General features: G+C 36.2%; 1 protein-coding gene across 2 annotated transcripts in view; it reads right to left on the bottom strand.

Moving 5' to 3' along the window:
- The window catches only part of SLAIN2 (SLAIN motif family member 2), a 74,165-nt gene that overhangs the window by 37,092 nt on the left and 19,841 nt on the right, over window positions 1–17,232 (bottom strand). For both annotated transcript variants that reach the window (XM_047856039.1, XM_047856038.1), the window contains exon 2: window positions 4,775–4,923. In XM_047856039.1, coding sequence (XP_047711995.1) covers window positions 4,775–4,923 — 149 coding nt within the window. The remainder of the gene's footprint in view (window positions 1–4,774; window positions 4,924–17,232) is intronic.

Below are 17,232 nucleotides of genomic sequence, written 5' to 3' on the forward strand. Positions count from 1 at the left end.
GTTGTTTTTCTGTTTAGTTTGATGATGTAGTAAGTTGGACAGTGTAGTTTTGTCTGTATTCCCCAAGAGATAAGATGCCACACTTTAAACATATTTAGAATGTAGTATCTCAGAAATACCGACCTGAGCAGAAACTGGGGTGCTAATTTCTTCCTCTTTACTTTCTGATCTCCTCTGAAGCTTATTCTCTTCCCGGTGGTTATTTATTTAATCACTAGCATTTCAAGTCCTCACCCCTTTATGTCCTCACTCTATACTATATTCCTTTTCCTAAGAAATCTCATTCATATCTATCACATCAGTTATTATCTATAGTCCAAAAACTCCCCATTATTTGTATCTCCAGTCCCAAGTTTTCCTGGGCTTCAGTCCCATATGTGCTGCCCATTTAATGTCTCCTCTATGGAGCCACTGGCTCCTCAGAGCCAACATTTCCACATTCAAAGTCATGATTTTCCCGCTAAAATTTAACTCTCTTCCTGGGGTTCTGACCTCAAAATGATTAATAACATTCATCCTGTCACACAAGCTGGAAACCTAGATCATTGATACTTCTCCCTTACTTCCTCAAATTTGGCTCATTCAGTTTTCCATCCACATCCCTTCATCTCCACTACCATCAACACACACTGCCCAGCTATCATTATCAACGCCCCCCCCTCGCCCCCCCGCAAAAGCACCCTACACTCATTCACTTCTAGCCTTCTCCAATCTACTCTCCATACTCCAGCTAAGCATGACCTTAACCAAAATGCAAACCTAATCACGTCTTCCTGCTCATACATACCACACCCTTGAACAACACCCTCCAATCTTTCTATTGCTTTTATTTTTATTTTTTTTTAGAGAGTGAGCAAGCGAGCGAGCATGAGCAGGGGAGAGGGGCAGGAGACAGAGACAGAGAGAATTTTAAGCAAGCTCCACGCTCAGCATGGAGCCCGCTGTGGGACTTGATCCCACAACCCGAGAATCATGATTTGTGCTGAAATCAAGAGTCAGATGCTGAACCAACTGAGCCACCCGGATGCCCCTTTCCATTGCTTTTAGAATAAGGCCCAAAACCTTTTCTTAAAAAAAAATATTTACTTATTTTGAGAAAGAGAGAGAACAGGGAAGGGGCAAAGGGAGAGAGAGAAATCCCAAGCAGTCTCCATCCTGTCAGCACCAAGCCCGACACAAGCTCAACATGGGGCCCAACACCACAAACCCTTAGATCATGGCCTGAGCTGAAACCAAGAGTCAGAGGCTTAACTGACTGAGTCATCCAGATGCCCCAAGTCCAAAACCTTTAGCATAATCTATAAGGGCTTGCAAAGTCTGGCTCCTACATATCTTTCTCACATCTCTCCCTCCCCTACTCTTCTCCAGCCACCAACTTGGCTTTTTCCAGGTCTCGTGTGTGCCATACTCTCCCCGCATGCTTGCACAGGCCTCCCACAGAGCCTCTGTACACACTGTGTTCTCTACCTGGAATACCCTTATTCCCTCTTTCGCCTTCCCCCTTAAACCACTCAAATTTTTCTAAATCTTTAGGACTCAGGTCAAACATTGTTTCCTGAAGTAAAATCCCCATTTCTCAAAGCAAAGCACTTTGTACCATTCTTTTATTATGTATCACCAGTTATAAAAACTATTTGTATTAGTATATTTCCCCTAGTAGATGATAAACTCCATGAGCTCAGGTATGCTGTTAGTTTTTATCATGTATCCTCTACCCTCTCCCCAAAGTCTGAAATATATCAGGCTCTCAGTAAATATTAACTGAATATATGTATGAATGAATGAGATTAAATTGAAGAGAGGCCGCTGGATACCATATGAATGGATGAAATAATGAAAACAGACAGAAGCCAGGCAAAAGAGACCTCTGTCACCCTAAACTTAAAAGGTGGACAGATGGGGGTTGGGGAAATGGGACATTTAATGGATACAGAATTGTACAGTATGGGATGATGAAAAAGTTCTGGAGATGGTCAGTGGTGATGGCTGCACAGCAATGTGACTGTACTCAATGCCACTTAACTGTAGATTTAAAAAATGGTTAAAAAAATAAAAAGTAAAAATAAAAAATGGTTGGGGCGCCTGGGTGGCTCAGTTAATTAAGCGTCTGATTATTGATTTCGGCTCAGCTCATGATCCCCAGTTCATGGGATTAAGAGGATTCTCTCTCCCTCTCTCTCTCTCTCTGCCCCTTCCCGACCTGGGCAGCACGCATTCTCTCTCAAATACACTTAAAAAAACAATTTTTAAAAATGGTTAAAGTGGTAAATTTTAAGCTATGTAAAGTTTCCAATTAAAAAAAAAGATGGACAAAGAAGGAAGAACCTTCAAAGACGGCTTCAAAGAAAACAGTAGGGAGGGTGAGACAGGGTAAAAAATACAATGCACCATCATGGGGCGCCTGGGTGGCTCAGTCAGTTAAGCATCTGACTTCGGCTCAGGTCATGATCTTGCGGCTCTTGAGTTCAAGCCCCGTGTTGGGCTCTGTGCTAACAGCTCAAAGCCTGGAGCCTGCTTTGGATTCTGTGTCTCCCCCACTCTCTGCGCCCGGCCCCCCCAACTCGTGCTGTGTCTCGCTCCGTCTCTCAAAAATAATAAATATTAAAAAAAAACATTTAAAAAAATACAATGCACTATCATAAACAATAAGAGAAGAACATCTTCAGGACAAGTAGTAGAGCACTGCAAGGAAGCTGAGCGGGACTGAACAGAAACCATTCTCTTAGAATACAATAGCTGTATTCCCAGGAAGCTCTGCCTTATCACAGAAATACATCTAATATCTCCTCACCAACTTGGAAAAGGGGGGATTTAGGACTAAGGTTGAAATTTGGAATAGCCAAATAGTTGTTTTTTCTTTTTATTTTTTTAAGTTTATCTATCCACTGAGGGGTGGGAAGGAGAGGCACAGAGAGGCAGAAAGAGAGGGAGAGGACCCCAAGCAGGCTCCACACTGTCAGCACAGAGCCCGAAGCGGGGCTCGAACTCACGAACCCATGAGATCATGACCTGAGAGGGAATCAAGCATCAGAGGCTTAACCGACTGAGCCATCCAGGTGCCCCTTTTCCTTTGACTATATATTACATTTATAGCTGTACCTACTGCTCTGTGCATATAGCTATAAAATCTAAACACTGTCAAACAAATCCAGTACCTGATTACACCTAGTTTTGGTTCAAGAGTAACAGTTTCTCTTACACACTCCCACTACCTTTAATACCTTGTTATAATAAAGCAAAAAGCTACTTCACTCAAATTGCTATTTTTGAGGTGTTATTTTGGTTTTCCCCAAGTCCAATTGACTAATTGCCAATTGCTAATAGTTCCTATTTTTTAGGATGTTTTAAACCAAGGTTTGGTAAACTGCAGCCTGTGAGCCAATTCCAGCCCACCACTTCTTTTTGTAAATAAAGCTTCCCTGGAACAGAGCCATGCCCATTCATTTACGTATTATCTATGGCTGCTTGCGTCTAAGAAGGGCAAAGGGGAGTAACTGCAACAGAGACCTCATGGCCCACAAAGCCTAAGATGTTTACTATCTGGCTATTTACAGAAAAAGTTTGCCAATGCGTTTATATGTTTATTTATCGACTGTCTGCCACCCCCGTTAGAATATAAGCTCTGGGAAGTAAGGGACTTTTTCGTCTATTTTATTCATTGTAATATCCTCAGAGTTGAGAACAACACCTAGCACAAAGTCGGTTATGAACCTATACTGCTGAATAATGACAACTCCTAACTGTAAAATATACTTACCTTATTTCTAAGGTGAGATACAGTAATGGAAAGTTGTTCCTAAAGATATTTTTAATAAACATCTAAATAATATCACCTAACTGGAATGAGTTAGAAATTTTCCAGTTATTTTGAATTGTCTACTACCTTGTCTAGATACTTTTAATAATTTGGAGGCGCCTGAGTGGCTCAGTCAGTTAACTATCTAACTTGGGTTCAGGTCATGATCTCGTGGTTCATGGGTTCAAGCCCCACGTCGGGCTCAGTGCTGACAGCTCAGAGCCTGGAGCCTACTTCAGATTCTGTGTCTCCCTCTCTCTCTACCCCTCCCCTACTTGCACTCTCTCTCTCTCTCTCAAAAATAAACAAACATTAAAAAAAAACTCTTATGAATAGAATTTAAATCAAGCTCCAGGATACAATTCTAAAAACACTTACTATTCAGAAAAAAAAATTTTTTTAATTGCATAAAGGCTACTGCTTTTCCAAAAAGGATCCTCTATACACAAGGAAAAAGTAACACAGAAGTTACATATACACAAGGAAAAAGCTCACAGAAGTTAAATAATGCACAGAGTCACAGAGTAACTAAGTGCTAGAATGAGAATGGGGTCTCTTTGGTTCCCAGCCTGTATGTTTCCACCACATCAGAATTTCCCAAGGGTGGTGAGAGAACTTTAGATGATACCAAACATATTTTTAATAGTTATTTGTTTTAACTTATATTAGAAAAAAAAAAGCCCTATTATATAAACCCCATTATTTCATGGATATTATTCTTTAGGATGAAGTGAAATAAAAATGAGAAGATTGGGGCAAAAAGCTATTAAGTAAATTTAACAGGGTATTATGTAATTTAACAAGCTATTAAGTAAACAAGGTTATGTGCATATGGTAAAAACCCGTGATGGCATGCACGAGATTAAGAAACCACCAAGCAAAAAACTGCCTTCCTAAAAACATACCAACTCAACATCTATCTGTTTTTTGATTAAAGAAAGCAAGGAGATGAACTTGCAAGTAAAATTATAGACATACCTGACATAGTTTGATCAAGTTTGTGGATAAGAGACTTTTTAGCACATTCGACGTCAGGACTTGGGTAATCCAAAACTTGCCTGCACCAAACTAGTGGACTAACTGATTTCTGCATTGGTGTAAGTTTTTTCTTTGGTGATGAATACAGCCTAGAAGAAAACAAAAACAAAAACAAAAATAAAAGGTTAACATTCATTATTATTAAGCACAAGTTATAAGACAGGGATCCTTTTGGACAGATTTAAATTAAGAGGGGGGTGTTGTAGGTATCACGGAATGTCTTTAAAATCACCTACATTTTACTTTGTGTATAAAAAGAAAATGACACTACAACCATCAATATTAACCCATATTTCAAATGTTAAATAAACCCAAATGAAGCCAACTGTCTAATTCTAAAATAGGTCTTCTTTTTCTTTTAGTCTCATTACAAAAACTATGAGGAAACATCTGTCTTTACAATAGTTCGGTCTGTTTTCAGTAGTACTTGATCAACTCCCTAATATAACCATATCATTAAGTACTGTCTTGGAGACAGTATGAGATAAATACCTTGTTTCCCACCTGCCAGTTCACTTCCTACCACAAACCACACAAAAATCTCCCATTAGCAATCCATTCCCTTTAGTTAAGCAGTACCCACTCTTGTAGCCTTCTTTTCAAACCATGACACATCAGAAAAAAGCAATACTTTAAATCCTGAATAACTTAATATGAATGCATTTATGAAATTTACTTCAGTCTCAGGAAAAAGAATAGGACAGTACACTTTATAAGCTCCTGGGGAAGGTATACAAAAAGACAATGTGGGCAGAAGACAGGAGAGTGATACCCTTGAATTTCCTACTTCATAGTTTTTTCCTCAGATTGGTCCAGATTATGTCAATTGATATTAATTTATTTCAAATGTGATACCATATGAAAAATGTGAAGTTACTTAAATTCTAATCAGAATGGTTTCCAAATTAAGACACTTTGAGTGGAATTTATGAAGTAAACAACAGTATGCTTTATCTACATAGTTAAATGTCTCCATAAGACTAGGAGTTAGTACTTTCACATTTTATATTAATCAAGTTAGGGCAATCAAATAAAATGTGTTCTGGTATAAACATTTAAATATATCTCTATAGTACCAGAATTGACAAACTACTTTCTAGTGACCCAAAGTACATTTTCCATCCCTTTTCTCATCTCCCCTATCTATAAATTAATTCACTCACATCAACTAGTTAGCTCTGATCAAGATAATCAAAACTAATAGGGTAAATAATCATTTCTCTAGTCAACAATCCATGTTCATTTGGATAAAAATGAAATAAAATCTCAATTTATGAAATACCTTAATAACAGTTCAAAAAGAAAACGAAACCAATGGGGTTCATTCTCTTTCCATCTTAAATACTACAAATGTTTCATAATAAATCTCTACCTCAGCATTCCATTTTAATTGTGATAACTATCATATATAGGTATTTTAGGTTAGAAATATATAGCAAACGAAACTATAGATGAATAAACATTAACAAAATCACTTTATGATCGTTACTCTTTCAACATATAACTTTTCCCTACACTACTGGTTTCACACAATTTAATCACATGACTCACGTGTGCTTAGTATGTTCCTCTACTGTTAGCTGTAAAACTAACTGTAAAAAGTTCAAGGATCAGGAATGAGCCTCAAAAATATGCTCAAAGTAACCAGACACAAAAAACACACATACTGTATGATTCCATTTATACAAAATGTCTAGAAAAGGACACACCAGAAAGTAGATTAGTCATTGTCTAGGACTAGAAGAGGTAGGAATGGGGAAGAGATTTCTTTTAGAGTGAAACAAATGTTCTAAAATTACATGGTGGTGATGGCTGTGGTAACAATGTCATGACTGTAAATATACTAAATTCTTGAATCTTATGATGTATTTTATTGCATATATATATTATAGAGATATGGGTAAATTCTATATTATATAAATTATATCCTGATAAAGTTTTTATTAAAAAATTATAAGGTGCTTTTAGAATCTTTAAAAATAGAGAATGTACTATAAACTAAATAAAACAATAATTCAAAATCAGTTACACTAAGCCATCATATCTCCTATACCCTATGAATGGTAGCTCTCCTGTTTTTGTCAATGGCACCATAATTCCTTCAGTTACAAAAGCTAAAAACTCAAATTTTGGGTTCCTCCATCTGTTTTATTTCCTACCTTCACCAATAATCTATCACCAAGTCTTGCTGATCCTACATGTACAAACTTACCTTTCCCCCCACCATTCCTATATTTACTTCCCTAACTGGCAACAGAGAATGCACCTTCCTTCCATTAACAGATAAAAGTTAATGTAGTAACCTGTACATTCCTAGAGTGATGAAAAGAGGGAGACTGATTCAATAACCCGAGTATGCCAACTATCTCTTATCACTCTATCTTCTTATTTCAGTGCCCCATTACTACCCTCAAGTCTAAAAATGGAGGCCTATGGCCCAAATGGCATTGGCAAAAAATTATTCTTTGGTCAAGGAACCTTTGGTTGAGGTTTCAAAGTATTTCTAAACCTGACAGAGGACATGTGAACTGGGTTGTGGCATGTAAGTGGATCCTCTTTTAGCAAGACCAAGATGTTTCAGTCCCTGAATTTTTAAAGAAAATCCTAAACAAAAATATTTGAATACATATCATCTCCTTTGTTTGTTTCTTACAAACACATAGACTTCTTCAAAATAACTATTTCATGAGCTAAAAACATTTTTCTCACTGGTGCTTTTGAAGTTTTTAATATTTAATAACTTAATAATAATGTTGAATCACAAGGGACTTATTTCTGATGGGCACAGCCAGTACATAGGTGGCTAATACAACTTACAAGGGTTGGGATTTGTCAAGCTTTCACCTGCCAAGAAAACTTGAAATGTATAACTTCATTACCCTAATTCTGCTAAAATTAAGTCATAGAGGCCCAGTGGGGAGCTGAGCCTCCACTCCTCCCCAGCATCAACAAGGCAGGAGGCAGTGTGGAGTGAGCATCTCATCTCCCTTTACCAGTTCTCTACATGTCAGTAGGGCCCAGTATAGAGTTGATTTTACACCCCATCCATCTGGAAGAAGATAGTGTGAGCCAGGGCCCCACTCTTGCTGACATGATGTCAGCATGACCTGGCAGAGAGCTGAACGTCTATCCCATGCACTATACCTAGACAAAACTGCTTACTAAAAAAGAAGAAATATGATTAGGAGTCTCACAATATAATACACAGAATATCAGGGATACAACTGGAAATCATTCACCATACCAAGAAAACAGTTAAAGGTGGGATGAAGAACAGAAACAATGAAGTCAAACTGAAAACAAAAACCAAAATGGCAGACATAAATCCAACCACACCAATAATTACACTAAATTGAATAGACTATAAGCAATCTATTCAAAAGGCAGAGATGGTCGGACTGAATAAAAAAGAAAAAAAAAAAAAAAAAAAGACCCAGGCACTTGGATGGCTCAGTTGGTTAAGCATCCAACATAGGCTCAGGTCATAATTTCATGGCTCATGAGTTCGAGCCCCGCATCAGGCTCTGCACTCTCTTTCTCTCTCTCCCCCTCTCTCCCCCCAACACTCTCTCTCTCAAAATAAATAAATTTTGAAAAAACAAACAATAAAACAAGACCTAACTATATTTTTCTGTAGAAGAAACACCTTAGATTCAAAGTCACAAGTAGGTTGAAACTAAAAGACGGGAAGATATACCATGAAAATAGTAACCATAAAAGAGCTGGAACTTAAGAAATATCACTGGAGACAAAGAGAGATCAATACATCAGGAAGATATAACAATCAAATAAAAAGATACCTAATAACAGTAGTAGAATAAAAAGAAAAAGAGACAACTGAGAAATTTTATTTGGAGTTTTCAATAGCACCCTCTTAAGAGCTGAAAAAAGAGCTACATGGAAAAATCAGTAAGAATTTAGAAGTCTTGAACATTATCAAGCAATTTTACTTAACTGACAATTATGGGGCACTCTACCCATCAATAAAAGAACAGATGTTCTTTTTAAGTACACACGGGACATTCTTCAGGTCAGATCAAATTGACCATGAAAAAGTCTTTCTGAATTTAAAATAACTGAAATTCTTCAAAGTTTGTTCTCGGACCACAATGGAATTACATTAGAAATCAACAGAAAGAAATGTAGTAAATTCCAAATATTTGGAAATTAAACAACACACTTAAAAAGAACCACAGGTCAAATAATAGATCACAAGGGAAATTAGAAAATATCTTTAACTGAAAAAAACAAAAATAAAACATACCACTAATTATGTGATGAAGACAGTGAAGTACTTAGAGGAAAATTTATAATTTTTAGCACATATTAGGAAAGAAAAGAGGTCTTGAATCAACAATCTAATCATAAAAAATAAGAAGAGCAAATTAAACTCAAGGCAGTCAGAAGGGAGGAAAATATAAATATTAGTAGTAATCAGTGAAATAGAAAAATAGAGGGAAAAAAAAAAAGAAACCAAATATGGTTCTTTGAAAAGACTCTCAAAATGCAGTATCTTAGATTTACCAAAAAAAAAAAGTGAGAAAACACTAATTACAAAAATTAGAAATAAAGAGTGAACACTGCTACAAACAGGATTATAAGGGAATATTATGAACAGTTTATGCAAACAGGTTAGATAGGATATACAAATTCCTAGAAAGATACAAGTTACCAAATGGGACTCACAGAGAAACAGAGAATGTGAAGAGATTTACAAAAAGAAATTGAATCAGTAATTAGAAATCTTCCTGTAAAGAAAAACAACCCATGCCCAAATGCCTTTACCTATTAATGTTATCATCACCAAGGAAAAAATAATACCAAATCCTACACAAACTCTTTCAGAAAAATAGATCTAATGGTGAAAGAATGAATTCTTCTTCTAGGACTGGGAATAAAGTTAAGGATGCAAGCTCTCATCATTTCTATACAATGCTACACTAGAGTGTCTCACCAGTTTCACAAGGCAAGGAAAAGTAATTAAAGACATCATATGAAAGAAGGAAGCAAAACACTCTTTATTCACAGCCAACATGATCCTGTATATAGAAATGCCTTCGCAGGAATCTACCAAAACCAAAAACACCCAACTAGAATAAATGTATTTAGTAAGGTTGTAGGATACGGGATTGACAGGCAAAACAATCATTTGTATATCTATATATTATTTCAAATATGAAATAACAAATGAAGTATAAGAGTTGTACACTAAAAACAGTAAAACACTGAGATAAATTAAAGAAAACTTCAATAAATGAAAGATGTACTATGTTCATAGACCTGAAGACTCAATATTGTCAAGACGTCAGTATTTCCAAACTGATCTACACAACACAATCTCTAAAAACAAATCTCAGCAGGCCTCTTTTACAGATATTGACAAGCTAATTCTTAAAGTTATATGAAAATGTAAAGAGCAAAGAATGTCAAAACAATTTTGAAAAAGAAAAACCCTTAAAAAAAAAAAAGCCCTGAAAATCTCTGGTCTTGCTTTCTTCTTATCCCTTCTATATAATGACGCTTGGTTGTTCTCTAAAATATGAATTTGAGTGTATTAACATACCTGTGCTAAAAATTCTGTGCCAGTTTCCTTTTGCCCTTATGACAGAGTCTTATCCAAAAAAAAAAAAAAAAAAAAGGCCCCCACAGCCCTTTCAGGCATCAGCGGTGATCTGTTTCAGTACTTTTTTAAAAAGCTGCATTTCTCACTTTCATCCACCACCCAAATTTTAATAGCAACCATATGGTACTAATTTCTATTCCTGGAAAGCCCAACACTTTTGCTTCTAGGTCACACATGCATGTTGTTCCCTCTGCCTGAAACAAGCTCAATTCTTTTTGCTTATCTCATCCTCCCTTGCCCAACCTTGGTCAGACCATTCCTACTTTTGACTGTGTCTCAGCTTAAATGTCACTTAATCAGGGAAACTTTCCTAACCACCTCTCATAAGACTAGTACTATAGGTGTGCCTGGATGGCTCAGTCAGTTAAGTGACCTGCTTGATTTTAGCTCACGTCACGATCTCATGGTTTATAAGTTTGAGCTCCTCATTGTCAGTGCAGAGCCTGTTGGGATTCTGTCTCTCCCTCTCTCTCTCTCTTTCAAAATAAGTAAACTAAACTAAAAAAACAAAAACAAAAAACAACTAGTAATAAATAGTGAAGGTGTTTTAACAAAGCATCTTTGCAGCCACCTAAATATGCCTTGTTAAAAAGGAAATTTCACCTCTAACATCCACTCTAGTTACAAAAGATTTAGCTTTATACTTCGTTCATTTTTGTCTTTTTGAAGTTTTTCAGTTGGTATTTATAAGTTGAAAAAAGACATTTAAAAAAAATGTACTAGTGACAAAAATGCTAAAACATTGGGTGAACCTCAAAAACATTACGCTAAGTAGTAGCTAGCCACAAAAGACCATGTACTATATGAGATCATCTACATGGAATGTCTGGATAGGCCAAACTAGGAGACAAAAAGTAGATTAATGGTTGCCGAGGGATAGGAGAGGGGGTAGGGAGAAGAGAAATGGGAAGTGACTGCTAATGGGTACATGGTTTCTTTGGGGAATGTTAAAAATATTCTGAAACAAGACTATGATAATGGTTGTACCATTTTGTAAATATATTAGAAACCAATGAATACTAAAAACCACAGTACACTTTAAATAGGTGAATCTTATACTATGTAAGTTATAGTTTATAAATTAATTGGCCCTTGGGGCACCTGGGTGGCTTAGTTGGTTAAGTGTCTGACTCTTGATTTCAGCTCAGGCCATGATCTCATGGTTCATGGGGTTGAGCCCTGCATCAGGCTCTGCACTGACAGCAAAGAGCCTGCTTGGGATTCTCCCTCTCCCTCTCCCTCTGACCCTACCCAGCTTGTGCACTCTCTCTCAAAATAAATAAACTTAAAAAAGAAAAAGAGAGCGAGAACATTAAAAAAAAGAAATTGGCCCTCGAGATATTACTTTTTCCCTTAGATCATTACAGAAGAATTAAAAATCATTAAATATAATTTATGTATATTGTTAAATACTGAGAGAACTAGTAGGAATATAAGAATATTAATATTATGAAACTGACAGTAATAATTCACATTTTGGCCCATATGCCACACATGCCTGTATAATATGACTGATAAGAACTAAGAATGCAACTTTATTATTTTTTAAAAGATGTAACAACTTTCAGTAATATAGGAATGTATAAATGTAAGGAGTGATAACAACCCTCCTCCCCCTACCAATTCTATCCCCTCAAATTATTTGCAGTTTGGAATATGTCTCTCCTGACTTTCCAATGAATATATAATAGACATATAATTAAATGATAGGAAGGGAAACTGGAGTTGATTAAATGATAGGAAGGGAAACTGGAGTTACTTTGCTGAATTTATGGTAACCACAGTAATCACTTTTCATACTATAGTTAGCTGAAAGCAAAGTAGTGAAGCTAAGAACAACAAAGATTTAATTTTAAGGTAAAAATAAAATTATATTAAAATTATTATTGAAATCTATGTCTTTAATAATTAGTCAACTTTCTACAGGCCAAGAAAAATAATCAGATTTTAATACCTCAAAATCAAACTTCTCTATTTATTATGGCATATTCAAGACAAAAAACAAAAACAAAAAAAAACCCAAAAAACAAAAAAACAGAGCCTCTGTCTTCACAGTTTCAATGCACAATCCCTGGCACAGTGACTGACATTTAGAGATGGCCAAATATTTGCATCTGAATGAAGACTGAATAAAACAACCATGATTACAATATTTAAAAATGTATATGAAAAAAAGATAAAGGAAACATACCAAAGTAAGATCAAGGTGACTATTTTGAGATTGTAATTTTGTTTCTATTTTTATAATTTTATGATTTTGTAAAACTTTCATTAATAGAAGTATCTTTGGTTTCACCCACAACTAAAAATAATTTAGTAATTCTAAACTCTTAGGATACATTGCTTTATAAAGATTTACTAAGCTTTCTCAATCAGTAAGGCAATAATAAGTGCTATTATTATTATTTGTATTTTATTAAATGTTTATTACATGCCAGGAATGATTTCAATATTTTAAATATACTAACTCTGGGAATGTAAGCTGGTGCAGCCACTCTGGAAAACAGTATGGAGGTCCCTCAAAAAATTAAAAATAGAACTACCCTACGACCCAGCAATTGCACTACTAGGCATTTATCCACGGGATACAGGTGTGCTGTTTCAAAGGTACACATGCACCTCCATGTTTATAGCCGCACTATCAACAATAGCCAAAGTATGGAAAGAGCCCAAATGTCCATCGATGGATGAATGGATAAAGAAGATGTGTGTGTGTGTGTGTGTGTATACACACACACACACACACACACACACACACACAATAGAGTATTACTCAGCAATCAAAAAGAATGAAATCTTACTATTTGCAGTTACATGGATGGAACTGGAGAGTATTATGCTAAGTGAAATTAGTCAGTCAGAGAAAGACAAAAATCATATGACTTCACTCACATGAGGACTTTAAGAGACAAAACAGGGGCGCCTGGGTGGCGCAGTCGGTTAAGCGTCCGACTTCAGCCAGGTCACGATCTCGCGGTCCGTGAGTTCGAGCCCCGCGTCGGGCTCTGGGCTGATGGCTCAGAGCCTGGAGCCTGTTTCCGATTCTGTGTCTCCCTCTCTCTCTGCCCCTCCCCCGTTCATGCTCTGTCTCTCTCTGTCCCAAAATAAATAAACGTTGAAAAAAAAAAAAATTTTAAAAAAAAGAGACAAAACAGATGAACATAAGGGAAGGGAAACAAAAATAATATAAAAACAGGGAGAGGGACAAAACAGAAGAGACTCATAAATATGGAGAGCAAACTGAGGATTACTGGAGGGGTTGTGGGAGGGGGGACAGGCTAAATGGGTAAGGGGTACTAAAGAATCTACTCCTGAAGTCATTGTTGCACTATATGCTAACTAATTTGGATGTAAATTAAAAAAAATAAAATTAAAAAAAAATAAAAATAAATATACTAACTCAATCTTCACAACAAAGCCATGAATAGATGCTATCATAATCCCCATTATACAGATAAGGTCACCAAGGCACAATGAGATAAATGACAGAGATATAAATGTCCAAAGTGACATAGTTATTAAGTGACAAAACTAGGATTACTCCAGAACCTACTTTCTTAAGTATTATGCTTTAGTGCCTAAGGAGGCCCCTGGCTGGCTCAGTCAGTAGAGCATGGAACGCTTGATCTCAGGGTCCTGAGTTCAACCCACATTAGGGGGTAGAATTTACTTAACAAAAAAAAAAAAAAAAAAGACTTCAACATAGTAGTCATTCTAATGGTTCCTGCTGTTCCCTGTTCTCTTTTCCTAAGCCCTACCAACCATAAAGTATAAAGTTGTAATCGATCCCACTATTATAATAAAAAAAAATCACAACTCAACTGAAAAATCACAACTCAATCTTCATTTCATATATGTAATAAGGGACTTTTTGAAATTTTAGATTAATTATGCCATTAACTATTATATTTAGTCTATTAGCTGACTTGCAGGCATATATACTACATTTATATGAAGAAATATAAAATACTCTTCTGGTTTTCAGAGGACTGTCATCAGTATTACTAATTATAATGGTAATTATTAGCAAGGCAAATTCATTAAGAAATTCTTACACCAGTTTACAAGCACTGAAGTGACATTAGCTGCAGGGTAGGATACATATATAAACAGAAGGTATGACAGCAGAATACAACGTGGTTACCAAAACACAAGGCAGAGCAAGCAAACAGAAAAGAATGAAGAAAAGCTTTAAAGTAGTGAATTCTAAAGTTTTAGACAGTGATACTCTACGTTTCCATTTTCATTTCACAAATCTCGATTCTCATTCCAGTATGGCAAGAGTTTTTTTTAAGAAAATGAAAAGAATTTTGATATTCCCTGGAATTCTACAAAAGTGAGGTTGGAAATTACCTCTTTAAAAAGACAATCTTCTACTCTTGAGGCATAGCCACATACTGCTGGGAACAATAGTTACGGTGGGACCAACCTAGAGTGCAGCAATCAAAAATTGAACTGTTTGGTTTTTGGGGTTCTTCTGTTTTGTTTTTGACAAAAGACATCAGGAAGGCTGGGAGTCTCAAACTATACCACCAGACTGTGCAAATTTTGACAATAGCTGTAAAGCAAGACAATCCTTATGTATACTGACTAAACACAGATTTTTCAGCCACCATCACATACATAGATAACAATTACTAATTACTACTCATAGTATTTTTTAGTCCACAGAGAACATACATGGTTATAGGTTTATACATATTTACATACAGATACGTAGGTTACATGTATATGTAAAAAACATGTACATTTTTTTAACTTTTATTTATGTATTTTGAAAGAAAGAGAGAGAATGCCAGAGAGGGACGGGGGGGGGGGGGGGGGGGGCGCGGAGAGGATCTGAAGTGGGCTCCGTGCTGACAGCAGAGAGCCTGATGTGGGGGCTCAAACTCACCAACCATGAGATCGTGACCTGAGCTGAAACCAAGAGTCAGATGCTTAAATGACTGAGCCACCCAGGCACCCCAACATGTATTCTTTTGGAGTACCTTGCTTGTTAATAGCTAACTTTATTGGTGAAATGCCTTAAACAGGAATTTTATCTGTAGAAGCCATACAACTTACGGCTAACAAGTTGTAACTTTTAGCCAATGACATACCCTTCAAATCCCAGATAATAATGCATACTCTAATGACTTTTAGCAGTTTGCCCATTAAGGTTTGGTTTTAAAAATTAATAGGGGTGCTTGGGTGGCTCAATCATTTAAGCGTCCAACTCTTGATTTCAGCTCAGGTCATGATCTTACAGTTTACAAATTCGAGCCCTCCATCGGGCTGTCTGCTGTCATCACAGAGCCTGCTTCAGATCCTCTCTCCCCCCTCTCTCTGTGCTCCCACTCATGCTCGCTCTCACCCTCTCAAAATAAATAAACGTTAAAAATTTTTAAATTAATATATTTTTTTTATTTTTTATTTAAAAAAAATTTTTTTTCAACGTTTATTTATTTTTGGGACAGAGAGAGACAGAGCATGAACGGGGAGGGGCAGAGAGAGAGGGAGACACAGAATTGGAAACAGGCTCCAGGCTCTGAGCCATCAGCCCAGAGCCTGACGCGGGGCTTGAACTCACGGACCGCGAGATCGTGACCTGGCTGAAGTCGGACGCTTAACCGACTGCGCCACCCAGGCGCCCCTAAATTAATATATTTTTCTTAAGAAAGTTTCTGCACAAATATCTGAGAAAAGGTATGAGAGCATAAAGTTAGAATCCACAAAAAACTGGAAACACAGGTTTATTAATACAATAAAGACTAAACAACTGTTCTATCAGAGAATTTTCTATTTGCAGTGCTCTTAAAGGTTCTAAACTTAGTTTCTTAAATTATGAAATTAAAATATTTTATCCACTTTGTGAAAATACGAAGAATAGGAGGAATCTAAATACATGTATTTAGATACATATATGTTTAAATATTTGTATTTAAATATATGTGTTTATCATCAACACTGGGTTAGCCTAAAATTACAGGTAACTGAAGTGCTACAGAAAACTTGGCAATATTCTTATGTTACATGCCAGAGTAGAGGTAAGAGAGAAGGGTACACTGTACTCTGTTCATAGAACTAAAGTTAATATTAGGACCAGCTCAGACATTCTCTTTTCTTTTTCTTTGGAGTTATATAAAAAGAAAGGTGAGAGTGGGTATGTGAGAATTCCTGACATATACTGTATATCGAAATGGTTAGAATGCATAAAATATTTTGAGAGGCAAGAGGGACAGTGTTTTTAGAACTGGCATTGTCCTAGAAAGAAAATCCAATCTAGTCCTCCATTATTAACATTTGTAGTTGTGTGTCTATACAATTTATATATAATTATATAACTGTCTTTCATATGAGACTCCAAGCACCTCAAGGACAGGAATAATATTTCCCATCAACTCTTATGCTCTACCTTCAACCTCAAAGAAACCTGTCTGGCACAGAGTAAAAAAGGAATTCGATATTGCAGAATGAAACAAAGGAAATAATTATAAAGAATCCATAATAAGTGCATAAAAAGAATGCACTTTTTCTTGAAAAATTATACATAGAATCTATAGTTATTCTTGACTGTACTACTCAGTAACTCCAGTTGTTGGACGGGCAGAACTAAATTCTTTCTATTTCAATTTATGTCCATTCTACCTCATTTGTTCCTTTCAAAATACCCACAACAATTAATCAGGATCTCTCCCAAGTGGCAGTAATCAAATTATCCCAGGGTCTTTAAGAGGATAAATTTAACTTATTCTCTGGTCCCTTAACTTTCTTCTTTTCCCATCAGTTTTTTCGC

This window comes from Prionailurus viverrinus, chromosome B1 (genome assembly GCF_022837055.1).
Source record: "Prionailurus viverrinus isolate Anna chromosome B1, UM_Priviv_1.0, whole genome shotgun sequence".
Lineage (NCBI taxonomy): Eukaryota > Metazoa > Chordata > Mammalia > Carnivora > Felidae > Prionailurus > Prionailurus viverrinus.